General features: G+C 37.1%; 1 protein-coding gene across 3 annotated transcripts in view; it reads right to left on the minus strand.

Annotated features, from left to right (window-relative positions):
* The window catches only part of ARMT1 (acidic residue methyltransferase 1), a 48,268-nt gene that overhangs the window by 8,261 nt on the left and 26,146 nt on the right, over positions 1-13,861 (minus strand). For all 3 annotated transcript variants that reach the window (XM_058419789.1, XM_040058959.2, XM_040058960.2), the window contains 4 exons: positions 13,120-13,264; positions 11,167-11,352; positions 4,208-4,525; positions 1,247-1,447 (listed from right to left, as the gene is read on the minus strand). In XM_058419789.1, coding sequence (XP_058275772.1) covers positions 1,247-1,447; positions 4,208-4,525; positions 11,167-11,352; positions 13,120-13,264 — 850 coding nt within the window. The remainder of the gene's footprint in view (positions 1-1,246; positions 1,448-4,207; positions 4,526-11,166; positions 11,353-13,119; positions 13,265-13,861) is intronic.

Genomic DNA, 13,861 nt, shown 5'->3' on the forward strand with positions numbered 1-13,861 from the left:
CTGGTTTAAGTTACTGGTTTACAAATTGCTTTAAAGGTTATTTTAATTGCATCTCCATCTGATTTACCGATGCGAACACATACAGATATCAAATATTATTAAATCAAATTTTTCCTTGTTTTGCTCTGCACTAACAGCTCTTTAAAAATTGCTTTAGTCTCTTGCTCTCAATTAGTTTCTCTTGCAAAAAAACTCCTTCTCACTAGGAACTGTTTCCCTTTGTCTCCTCTTACTTCTGGTGCAAACCATTATCTTTGCAAAGAACCAACAAAATAAATAAAAAGGAAAAAAAACCCCAACAAACCAGTTTCACCATTTGTTCATTAGCAAGAATACCTTTTTGTTTCATGATACATCTGATTCAAAAAATTAAAAACAGCAGCAGCAGCAGAAAGCACTGCAGTTATTCATTGACAGAAAAAAATCGCAATAAAAATTCTTCATTGCAATAAAGAGAATAGTTTAAGAATCTAGGGCCACATGTTATTCACAGAGGAAGCAGTGCAGAAGAAACAGCCCCTTTTTCTGGTTTTCTCCCAATGTGATGGACGCTTCATTCAAAAAAAGTTATTTTACCATAGTCTAAGGCAAAACAAATAGCACAAAATTGTTGACGACTCTACGCACTAATCCTGGCCTGGTAGCATGCTACAACTTTGCTTTTCTTAGTTGTAGTGTTTGGCTTTCCAGGTACTATGTAATTTTTCAAACACTTTGGTACATGAATGAGTTACAGAATAACAGTGTGTTCATTCACACAATTAGACAAAAAATCCTAGCAGCCATGATTGTCAAATAATATAAAATAATAAAAGACTACAAGATCTTGAGAGATTGCAGACCAGATGATGTTTTAGAGAAAGACATAGAGATGAGAGAGATTTTGAGATCAGAGAATATTTGAAGGACTTCTGATGGGATATTGACAGGGACTGCTTTTAAGCTGGTTTTGGGGTGTAGTTTAATTTTGGGGGTTTTTTTAGCTTGTCATTTTTGGGGGGCATTTTTTTGGTTGTTTGTTTCTTTGTTTTGTTTCACATTAATGGACTTGGAACTCAAAAGCTTAGCTACGTCTTCCAGATGCAGTTATTGGTCCAATAAAAGGTATTATTACTCCCTACATAATCTCTGACTTCACTAATTCACGTTACTCGCAGGGCTCCAGGAGACTAAAGCAATACCATGAATGAGCTGTGTCTCTGCCTTTAGTGACTTCTATTCAAAAGTAAATAATGTGTGCAACTACTTTTTGTTTCTCAAGCTTCAAGCCATCTTGCATCAGGTTTCCAGTTAATAATTCCTCTTCCAAGTGCTTCAGCTGATCGTGGAAATTCTCAGAACATTTTTCAGCTTTCCTGCTCCTCTCCAGGGCTTCATGGTACAATCTGGTTTGATCTTCCAAAGCTTTAGTCAATTTAGCTAATTTTGATTCAAGCTGAGATACCATCTAGGGAGCAAGCAAACCAACAGAGCATACGGGTTAGGTGAGAAATGCTAGAAACATATGAAAGATAAATCAATAGATTATTAAAATATTAAAAATAGGTCAAAATATGTATCTTTAAAATATATGCATTTAAATTGTAAAAAAAAAAATCTGTAACCACTAGCAAAAAATTGCAGAAGTGGAGACATCCAAAAGTGAACAGCAGATATTATAAATAAGATGAGTCAAATGATTAAAAGGTACTGCTATGTATTAAAAAATCAATGCAAAGTCGTTCAGACACAAAATTTCCAAATATGTGGGCACAGCACCAATATCTGGCAGTCAGCTATCATTCCTTTAAATAAGCCAAAGAAATCACTATTTTATTTTTGAAGAGTTGATTAGAAAAGGCATACCAGTTATTTAGAAAATACACGCAGCATGTAGGGGAGCATGTAAGTTTGGATAATTAAGTCTCAGAGTGTTTCCCAACTGGTAACCCTCAAGCATTGTTTAAAATTGTGCTTAAAAATAAGTAATAATTTCTGTAATCTAGCCAGAGCCCAAGGACAAAAGGGATAAAATCTCAAAACAAGCAACTAGAACAAATTGAACAAATTTGAAAAAATTTCTAATCCTTCACTGTTAACTTTAGAACACCTGCATATAAGGTAATGGATTTTAAGTTGTAAACTATAAGTTAAATGCTTAAAAGTGTCTGGTTACACTACTACCAAATACTGAAAGGCAGTTCTAGACATGAAGTTGCTTGTTTCCCTCTGTCTTCTTACTGCCATATAATTATTTGGTTACATAATTAATTATATTGCATTTGTAACTCAGTTTTCAGACACTCATCTCCAAGCAGCCTCTTCATTTTAAGCATCTTGTTGGTTCCTGTTAATAAAATGAACAGCAAGTACACTGAGCTCTCATTAATTTTAATGACAGTGAAAGGTTTCCAACTCAAACTGCAATTAAATACAAACAATTTGCCCCCAGCTTGCCTAAAAAACACTGAGAAATTACTGCTGTTCATACAGTAGACAATACTAAACAATAATAAATCTGCAAAAACTCATAAACATATTTTATGCTCATTTGCATCTCATATCACTCAGCAGGAACAAGGGTTTCAGTAACTTGTTCCCCCAGAGATGTGCTGCTGCCAGAGAACCTCAAACACCTTTATCAGGCTGCAGTATGGCTGCAAGGGGGTTTTAGATGCTTCAAAGATCCATAAACATGAGAAAGTGAAGGACTTTACCACACAATCAGAGCAGAAGCTGTCATTTTATCATCCTGGGGCATCCTGTGTAACTTTCATCCTTAGCTCAGGGACAACTCACAAGGTAGGCATTTCCTAAAACAAGGTTGCACCCTTGTTACCCACCCATGCTTGAACCATCATCTTACAAAGGCAGCATTTTTGGACCTGCAGTTCTGACCTCCACAGCTTCTCATTCCTATGACTCACGTAGCTTGATCAGGCAGCCTGCAAAATAAACCACCCCCCCTTCCTGCTTTTTGTTTTCATGTGGCTACTGGATAATTTCAAACGACAAGCATTTTACATATGACACAAAGTAGGGTCGGAGTGTGGATCTGCTGGAAGGTGGGACATCTGCGCAGAGGGATGTGGGCAGGCTGGATCAATGGGCTGATGTCAACGTATGAAGTTCAACAAGGCAAAGTGCCAGGTCCTGACCTTGGATCACAACATAGCTGCAGGCTGGGCAGAGTGGCTGGGAAGCTGTGTGGTGGAAAAGGATGTGGGGGTGCTGGTCAACAGCTGGCTAAAACTGAGCCAACAGTGTGCCCAGATAGGTAAGAAGCATGGGGTTTGGGTTTGGTTTTTTGGTTTTTTTTTTTTAAATACTTCACCAAAATGCACAGGATGTTTTCAATAACTCTTTCCAGCCTTGGATAGAATACAAAATCATTTGTTGTCATTAAAAACTATCACATCAGTAGGAGATGCTAGAATTTCAAGATCTGGCAAGAATATTAAGTCTGGTTTTCAGTGGCTCACTGAAAGCAGCTTTTGATTTAGTGTGTGAATTTTAACTATATGAATAGTCCTCACTGACAAAATCAATAAATTGTAAGCAAGAGAGTCAGAAACTTCAGTGCAGTGTCAGGATGCTGACATTGGTCAGGCTGCATTCTGACTCACCTTCCTCCTGAACTGTCCCTTTTCTATCTATACATTCAAACACACCTCTGCAAACAGTACCAGCTCAAATGCCTCAAGCCAGAGCCTTCCTTTCAACTTCTTTTCATGCTGAGTAATGTTTAGCTCTAAGTGTTAAAACACATCTTTATTTATCAGGTTCAGGTTTTGAGGATTGGAGCAAAAGAAGTTGCCTGTAGCAACTCATCAATTATATCCACTTTGAGAAAGAAGTCAGTTCTTGAAGTTAACATTGTAGCAGCAAACCCATACTTCACAGGTTTCACTAAATCATAGCAACCAAACAGCCACCTTTGATGCCTGCTGGTACAGAAACCAAATTTCAATGTTGTAACTGAAAGACCTTCCAAGTCTTTTCTTCTTAACAGCATCTATCATTAATTTAATTTCTGAACTCGTCCTGCTTAGTAAAACATAGATGCTTTTCCCCTATTACCTTAAATCAATAGACAACAAAGTTAAAGGTTTCTGTAATTTCAAAACCTAAGCAGAAAGAATCAACACTCTACCAGACGAATAAAATGAAACAGAACCCGAAGAGAATAAATGCACACATTGGGCAAGTGCAGTAGTTGCTGACTTACTATTTCTTTACTCTCCTCTTTGCAATTTATCTCTTGGATCCTCTCCAAAATGGTCTTCTCAGAAGGTTTAACTATTGCAGATCCGCAGGGGAGCAGGGTAGCAATTTCTTCTTTAAAAGCCTCTAGAGAGTTCTGAGCAGTCCTGGCCTCTTCTCTGCTACTCTTCAAGCTTGCTTCTAACTCCTTGGAAGATTTCTTCAGATTGTGCAGTTCCTGCTTTGAGGTGTCCAAAGCTTCCTGGTTAACATTCAGTTTCTCTTGGAGGTTTCTAATCTCCATCTCTAAACTCTGTCTCTTTATAACAGCACTGTCAAGATCCTAAAGTGCATGAAAAATTAAATAAGATTTTAAAAATCAGTTTAAAACCCTCTCCACCACACACAAATTATGGAGTAACTCAGGAGCATGTACTGCAGACAGAGAAACTAGGACCCATATTCCTCATATTTGCTCAACGTCAGGTTCTCATAGGGGAACTGCCACTGAAATTGATGAAAACCTGAAATCTGCTGTAATCACACAGCAGATTTAATGACTAACCTCATATTGGTTTGCAAAAAGGAATACATAAATAAAATTTTCAGGTGAATGAAACCAAATTTTTTATTGTAAAACTATTGCAATCTTACTTTTCCATCCAGACAATATGACCTGAAAAACAAGCAGTGAGAAAGATGTATCACAAATAAAGCCAAAGTACTACAACTGAGATGGGAAAGGATGGGATAGGATGGGATAGGATGGGATAGGATGGGATAGGATGGGATAGGATGGGATAGGATGGGATAGGATGGGATAGGATGGGATAGGATGGGATAGGATGGGATAGGATGGGATAGGATGGGATAGGATAGGATAGGATAGGATAGGATAGGATAGGATAGGATAGGATAGGATAGGATAGGATAGGATAGGATAGGATAGGATAGGATAGGATATTTCAGTTGTAAGGGGCCTGCAGTGATGATCAAATGCCTGACAGTTCAGAGCTGACCAAAACAACAGACACAATCTCCCTGAATATAATGGTAAGAGCTGATCTCTGAGATCAGCTTATCTGGATGCAACAAAAAATTCCCGAGATTATTTATACACAGAAACGAGAAGTGAGGAACCAGACAAATCAAGGCTTGGTTGGGAAGGAATAAAATATAGCCAAGACATATGTATCTATATCAGTTATATATAAATATTGACCTAACAGGTCAGAGCAGTCAGAAAGAATTGTGCATCCTGACCCATGACACCAAAACAAATGATGACGGAAAAGAATAAAGAAAAATAACCATCCAAACATAAAGAAGTATTGTGTGTCTCTCCTTTCCCCACAATACCAATATTAAGAGTGCTTACACATACATATGCAAGAAAAATATTTGCAGCAAGACCAACTAAAAAGTACAGCAAAGACTAAGTCTTCATTTCTCAGGACATCTTCTGATTGGTAAGAACAAATGGGAAAGGATATTATTTCACACATGACACAAAAGAAAACTATAATATTTCACCCATGACACAAAATTACTACAGAGGATGGAATATTTACAGAGAGGGACTGGATTCTTCTGGAAGTCTCAGTGGTGAGTAGAGTCTCAGTAAGTGGACTGATATGAGTTAAGACTGTGCACACTGGAGTTAAAGAACAGTTCCTGGAACAGTTATGAATATGGTGATTACTCAAGGGTCTCTCAGGGTCCATGTGTGCTTCCTGCGGAGCACAGTATGTCATTTGTATTAATGGAATACCTGCCAATCAAGCAGTAAATCTGGGAGAATTTCTGTAGATCAGCAGGGAGGGTGGTCAAAAAAAAGGAGTTTGCAGGGCACCTTTAGAAAGTAAAATAGAAAAATATGACACTAAAAATACTAAAATTTTTAATAGCTGTGAAAAGGAAAACATGCAAAAACATAATTAAAAACAACACCCCTGTCATTTACGAAATTATTTGTTATTACACCTTTCTGAAGTAATTTTAGAATTGTTTTAGAAACAAATGTTGGTCTGATTCCTTGCCAATTTCTCTTTTTCATTCTAGACAAGTCCTATTAATAGAAAATTCCCACCTGTGCTCAGAACTACATTATGGTAATTACAGCAAAGAATAAAGAGTCATTTATTTCAATTACAATTTTCTGCAGTGTGTATTTTTCCTTTCGAAAGGCAGTGCTAAAATGGTTTGCCTGTACCAGAGAGCTTGCCTAATCACCATCTTGCTAAATTGTGAACAGCTGAAAACTCACATAATTTATTCAAAAGATCAAGGTATAAAATAAGGAAGTGCAAGCCACAAAACAGTGACTGGGAAACTGCCTGGCAGAAGAGGTTGCTGGTTGACAGCAGCTGACCAGGAGCCAGCTGTGCCCAGGTGGCCAAGAAGGTTGATGGCACCAGGCCTGTACGTCAGCAATGGCGTGGCCAGCAGGAGCAGGGTAGGGATTGTCCCCCTGCACTCAGCATTGGCGAGACCACACCTCAAATCCTGTGTTCAGTTTTGGGACCCTCAGTTCAGGAAGGACACTGAGGTGCTCTGGCATCCAGAGCAGGACAACAGAGCTGGTGTAGGGTCTGGAGCACAAGTCTGATGAGGAGCATCTGAGGGAGCTGAAGGTGTTTAATCTGAAGAGGAGTCTCAAGGAAGACCTTTATCACTCTCTACAACTGCCTGAAAGGAGGTTGGAGCCAGGTGAGGGTTGGTTTCTTCTCCCAGTTACGAAATATACAAAATGGCCTTGAATTGTGGCAGGGGGGGGTTAGATTGGATATTAGGAAAAAATTCTTCATCAAAAGGGCTATGAAGCACTGGAACAGGCTGCACAGGGAAGTGGAGTTACCGTCCCTGGAGGTACATGAAAGACTTGTAGGCAGGGTACTTAGGGACATGGTTTAGTGGTGGGTTTGGCAGTGCTGGGTTAACAGTTGGACTCCATGAACTTACAGGTCTTTCCCAACCTAAATAATTCCGTGATTCTATTAATACCGACACCCCAATCAGCAGCACGGTCTCAATGGACTGAAGTCAACTACACACACATATATTAAAAAGAGCCTACATTACATTAACAGTAATAAGAATGTATTAAAGAGAATACAGATATTTTCCAGATGAATTCCTACACCAGCTGCACCTCCAGTTACTACTGTTATACTATATGGATTATAAAGTAGTTTGCTTTTATCTCTTCTCAAATTATTCAGTCTGGAAAAATCTGTGATGCCTACAGAAACCTGTCTCTTATATGTATTTTCTTAATGACATCTTATAAACAAAAACAAAGCAACACAAAGAAAATACAGGTTCTGAGAAACTCATTCCTGTATTTATCTGTTGTGACAAGAAAAACCTAAAATAATTTGGCTGTCTCTCCTACAATCTAAGTATTTGGGTATATTTGAAATGTCGCCATGTTTCTCTAGCTCAATCAAATTCCTTAAATCATGTTTTCATTTTTAATTAGCTCTTTTCATAGAATTTAATTATTTTAATACATTTATATTGGTTAGAAACTACTTAGATTTATTTTGTTCATTAACATAACAATATAAGCCAATATTGAATATTGAGGAGTATTTTCTTGGTTAATTTTGCATCAGTAGTGCATGCAGATATGTTTGTATTAATTAAAATTGTTTGCTTACACTTCAAGTACGTTCTTTAAAAGATTTTGCACAGTGCATATCTTTGCAAAACAGATGTTTAAAATAGCACTTCAGACGGGAATCACAAATATTTCCAGGTTGAATCATCAGCAAAGATGTGAAATAGAACAAGATAGTTTACTAGCTCTTGTGATTCATCTGTGGCAATGCTATATTTAAATTCATCTGGAAGAATGTATGCATCCTCTTCTACACCTCAGATAAATACCATAGAAGAATTTATTAAATATTAAAAAGAAACTTGGTTAGAGTAAGTAAGACATTTTAGAGGACCTACAGACACTCTCGAAGAATGTTATAATTAATTAATTATGATTATCATAATCAGTGATCACGCTCTGGAAATACAGAAAGAAAGTTTGGGTATTCTGATTCTCAGTCTAGAAATCTGGGCAGGATTTAAAAGTTGTTTTTCATCAAGTGCAAATTTGATATTCAATGCAGCCATAATAAAGGTATGCACAATATTTGCAGATTTCCAGAAGAAAAATCTTGCAATATTCTATCAGAAACACAAGAAACTCAGAAATAAATAGAAGAATATATTAATAAATAAATAAAAATAATAGATCAGGAAAAAAAAACCCAGCTTCTTGAATTACTTTTTAAAAAAACTTTTATTAGTTTCAATAATTATTGTTTTTAATTCTTTTCTGCTTGATATTGTCATGTAGTGAGACTGAAAAGGGAAGAGATAAAATTATTGTTCAGTTGTTATTGTTCCTCAAATGAAGGCCAGCTAACTGTGACAAATACCCAAGTATCAAACATGCTAAAGAGTACTTTAAATATATTAACCTTAAAATGTAATTAACTGGCTTTCATTTTATTCAGCTAGAGTTTTTGAATATAAGAAGCTAACTCCTCCTGGGACATTAAAAAAAAAGCACCAGATCAAGAGAAGGAATTCACAGAAGTCCTAAGGAATGGGAGTGGAAAACTACCTGGCAATTAAAACAGGCAATTATTCAGAGGGGTGGCAGGGAACAGTGTGGTGGCCAAATCTTGGTGGAGATGACTGACAGAACACTGTGATGGTCTCTATACTCTTAGGAAGAATTTTAAGAGAATGGTGGGAATGGGGGGAAATGGGCTGCCATCTCAATCTTGAATACTGAAGATGGACAAAATGTTTGGCCCTGAGAGCTGTAGGTGCACGCAGGCAGGAGTCACTTGTACTCAGCCTTTGCTGGGTAAATTCAGCTACAGGCAATTCCATTAATTAAGTCCAAAAAACACAGCCAAGTATGAGTCTTCTGGCACAGGAACAGTATAGATTTCTGCTTCTCACCTTGACAGAGGAACATGTCACAACACACGCAGCTCCATTCATGTGTCTAAACTGTGCGGCATGAAGTATGTGGCAAAGTCAGACTGACTTTATGCCACCGGTGCCCCTCCTGTAACCAAGTCAGGCACTCATCAGGGGAGCAAGGGATGCCACACTTCACACATGAGGAATTAAACCATTATCTGTTTTTTACTTTCTTTTTCAATACTGAATTTCTTCATACGCTTTGTGAACACAAAACCTTCTCAACAGATTTAGTCAGTGTCTGCAAATGTAAGTCGCTAGACTGAAATTGCACTGGAAGAATCTGCAGCCTCTGTGCAGATGGAGCTTTTCAAAGGCAATGTTTTTGAAAGGCAATGCTAATCATTTAGAAAGACATTTCTGTAAAATTGGTTAAATAAATTATGTATTTGGCACATAATGATGTGTTGATGTCAAATAATGATAAGAAAATATTTTTCAGAAAACTAGCTCAACCTGGTAAATGTTTTGGCAGTTAGAGCAAACTTGAACAGCCACAAAAGGAGCCCTGATCTTGGTTTAAAACACCTCCTGATTCTGGTTTACTGAGTAAACTACACTCTGTTCTTCCTCACATACCTGTGTTTGAAGTGAAGCATGAAAACAAAATATTCTCAAAAAGGACCTGATTGAGTTTTTGGTTCTCTCGCAGGTTCTCTCTCAGTTCCATTAAGTCTTAGAAAATCATACACAGCTTGGTTAAGAACTATTTTCAGCAGTAAGTAAAATTTATGACCCTTGTGGTACTTAAATTTATCTTCCCCACAAATTCTTTCTTCTCCAGAGCACGCTGCCAGCTATTTCTCATCTCCTAGGTATTTTGCTTACAACCAAATCAGAACACTATATCCTTTAAAGCGTATGGTGGGTGCTTCTTCTTCAGGAAAAGAGGAATGCCAGGGATGGGGGAAATGCTGTATTACTTCAGAAAACTCACTTGCACAAGGTTGACTTTATGTTAAAAATTCCTACAAATTCAATCGCACACAACTTAGACACATATTTGGCAGCCTAAGTTTCTTCTCTTGTTTTCTCACATTCCAGCCCTCAGCTTTAACAGCACTGTTTCACCTGCAGAAAATCTTCATTCTGGCTTCACTAAACTGATTCCTTTCCACAGACACCACTCAAAGTGCATAGCAGTAAGGAAAATTGCTGCAGAAATGCCCTTTGTTCATCCATCCTTTCAAATATGTGAACTCTTAATGTGGAGTTCTCCTGGAGGAATTCAATCCCTAAATCACATCCTTTTCCTTCACAAATCATAGCTAGGTGAGTTTGGTGAATATTTGACTTAAAACTTAACTTATATTTCTCATCTGACCATCCTTCTTGCTGCACAGATTTTCTCCAAGGCTTGCCAACAGTGAAACAGTGCTTTCCTGCAAGAGCCATCCTACTGCCTACAACTTTTTGGCTATGAGCCAATGGTTATGAAATACAAATTTAGAATGCAGTGAAAAGATAATCTAGGGTGCATGGAAGCCAAGATACTTTACCGTCCAGTACCTTAAGAGAAGCAATTCCTTTCAATTTCTCGTTAGAATTTTTGAAAACCTGAGTAGAAGTCATCTCAGGAAACTTGCAGTACCAGATAAGAGTTATTTAAAAGAGCATTTTTTCACCACTGAAGCATGCTTGTGCCTCAGATATTAACAATATACACATTCATTTATTTACATGATTGTGCAAGCACAAAGGCTACAACACTAAGAAGAAAGCAAGAATTAGAAATTTGCAAACAGCATTGCAAACAAGCATCACATCCGCCTCAGATCTATTTTGCAAAATGTTATTGCTTAATCTTCATATCTCTCTTTCAAGAAGTTGAAAATAACTTTAGGAAATGTCTTTTTTTAGGAAATACCCATATCAACATTTTTTCAGAAGGATTTTTTTCCCATTCAGTTCCCATTGAAAATTAATTTGAAATTTCAAGAAAATATTTGAAAAGCAGAAAAGCATACAAGCCATGCAATTACGTACCTTACTAAGATTTTCCATGTCTTGGTAGTATCCTGATGCCTTTTTCTGCTCCTTGGCCACTTCTGAAACTAGTCTCATGATGGTTTCTCTGTTAGCTTTAGACTCCATCTCATGGACATTCACAGCTTCTTGAAGAGCAGCAACCTGGTCTTTTAGTGTCACATTTTCTTTACATATTTCAGAGACCTTGAGAAATAAATTGAATATGAGTAGCTTCTTAAAAGCTCTTAACAATTAAAAATATTCATCCCAGTTTTACCTGCTCCTAATCATGCCACTAAAGACTCTGTTTCTGGTGACCTCTAGGTCAGACTTGTAATTGCACTTATAATTGTTCCTTTAGAAAAAGAGTAGAAGGACAGTTAAAATCACAGAATCATATTCCCACTATAAACCCCCACCTTAGCATAATGTGATTCCGATTCACTCCTACACAGACTTTATGATGTATTAAACAGGTGGAGAGCTACTGCTGCTGCATAGCCATGCTTCCTGTGAAGCACGTCAGGAAACAGACCATGCAACTACTCCATGTGAAAAGCAAATCATTTCAGCCTGCCTTTTTAAGCTGTGTGCCTTCCATTTGGAACAAGAAAGCTGCAATTCACGCTCAAAACTTTTTAAGCATGAGAGGTTTGAGTTGGTCACAGATATTTCATAAGCACATTCAAGGACAGGGCCAAACACCTGGTGTGCTGCCATTATGAGCAGCCAACACCTTGGAAAAAGGAGCCCTTTCCAGGAGGATTCTAAGGCTCTTTTGGTAAACTATGCTATTTCCAGTCAATGGAATGGATGAATGTGGGCACTTCAAAGAATGAGCAAAAAAATGTACCCTGATTCCTACTGGCAAGACATTTGTCAAGACTAAAACAGCTCAATTCTGTCTTAAATAAAACCATAATGTGGAAAAGAGGCTAAATAGATGAGCCAAGACCCCAGAAAAACTAGTTGGTATGGCTTCCTAAGGCACACCTTTCAGCACAAATCAGACTTCCCAACTAGATTTATTACTACATTGTTAAAAGACATGAAGATATGTTTTTAAAAGATCTAATTATTAACTTATAAATTATTAAAGCATGCAAGACTGCATCTTGCATGACAACTTTTTTGGGCATCTATTAAAATTTCAATGTGCCTGCAATATTATGTAATATTATGAGGGTGTATACTCACTGTGGTACATACCTAGATAATCTTGATTTATTAAGATTATCTTAAAATTAATCTTAAAATGACACGAACATAATGAAATAGAATTTCCCCAAATACCTACTGTGCTACAAAGTAAAGAAAAACAGAGATCAAAGAATAGACAGAAGATGAGTGAAATGTATAAAATTAGAATAAAATGTCTTTCAGTAGCCTTGATAGATATCGAAAGAATATACAAACAATTTTCTTTCCTAAATGGAAGCTTAGTTTTTGGAACTTCAGAAGTATTCTGAAGAGAAATAATAAATTTTTATTATTAAGTCTCAGAAACACCACATGTTTATTTACACCATTTTATTACAGGAAACAATAAGTTGTTTTAGGGCATGCCATTTCAGATGTTTGTATTTAATGGTGTGTCAGCTCAAGATAAGAGTTAGGATCTAGTGCTACACTTTGCACATCACCTGTTGACCCCCATGTTAATGTTTTAAGGAAAGCTTTTAACCAAGTATCTAATCAGGGCTGTATGTGGGAACTACAGGCTGATAAATTATTCATGCAGATAAGAGCAGACTGAGTTCACTGAGGCTTATTAGTGTTCAGCACCTTTGAAAATTAGCCCAGTATGAAAAAAACCCTGTCTTTAAATGATAGCATTGTCGGCAAACCATAATCGAATACAGAGATCTCTACCATTTGCTTTACTTCTGTGACAACTAGATATTTACTTCTGTGACAACTAGATATTTTTCTATTAAATCGCTGTAGAGGAGCATTTGTCTACACAATCACCTTTGATGTTAAATATTCCTGTGGTTTCTCTTTTTCTCTGATGTCTATGTCCAAGAATCCAGAAAGATCTGTAAGGAGCTCTTCATAGGTTTCGCTGATTTTAGAAGCTTGAGTTTTATATTCTTCACATTCATTCAAATATTTACTAATCAGACAGAAAAAATATACACATCAGAATGAATATTCCCTGAAAAGGAATTCTAGGCAAAATACATTGTCCCAAGACTATTGCTAGCCTCTGCATACCACCAAATGGATTTTAAAAGTTACATTTAATTCTCTATATCTGCTATGTAATACATATAACTTTTGCTGTTGCCTTATGGGCAAACATTTCTCCATCTGCTTTTGATTAACACGTTAAAAAATCCTCTATGATCCTAATCTCATTCTCTGCACAAAATCTGCATAAAGCACAAGAACCAAGTGACATGAATAAATAGTGCCCTCAAGATTTGGTAAGTGGAAAGTGCAAGTAAAAGCTTAGAAAAAGTAAGTGGGGGGGAGAGTGATCAACTATTAGCAAAAATATGTGAAAGGCACTTCACATCCCCTCTCTAAAGAAGCTGACAGAGATGATTAACAAACTTCAAGTAAAGAGAAGCCTCTCTGGACCAAGGAGAGCGTAAGACATCCAGAGTACCTGTAAAGGGAAGTTTACCAGCAGAAGCAGAGATGGGAAACACTACTTTGTTGTACAGTATTCTGATGCACTACTCACGAAATGGATGCATTTAAAAAG

This window comes from Hirundo rustica, chromosome 3 (genome assembly GCF_015227805.2).
Source record: "Hirundo rustica isolate bHirRus1 chromosome 3, bHirRus1.pri.v3, whole genome shotgun sequence".
NCBI lineage: Eukaryota > Metazoa > Chordata > Aves > Passeriformes > Hirundinidae > Hirundo > Hirundo rustica.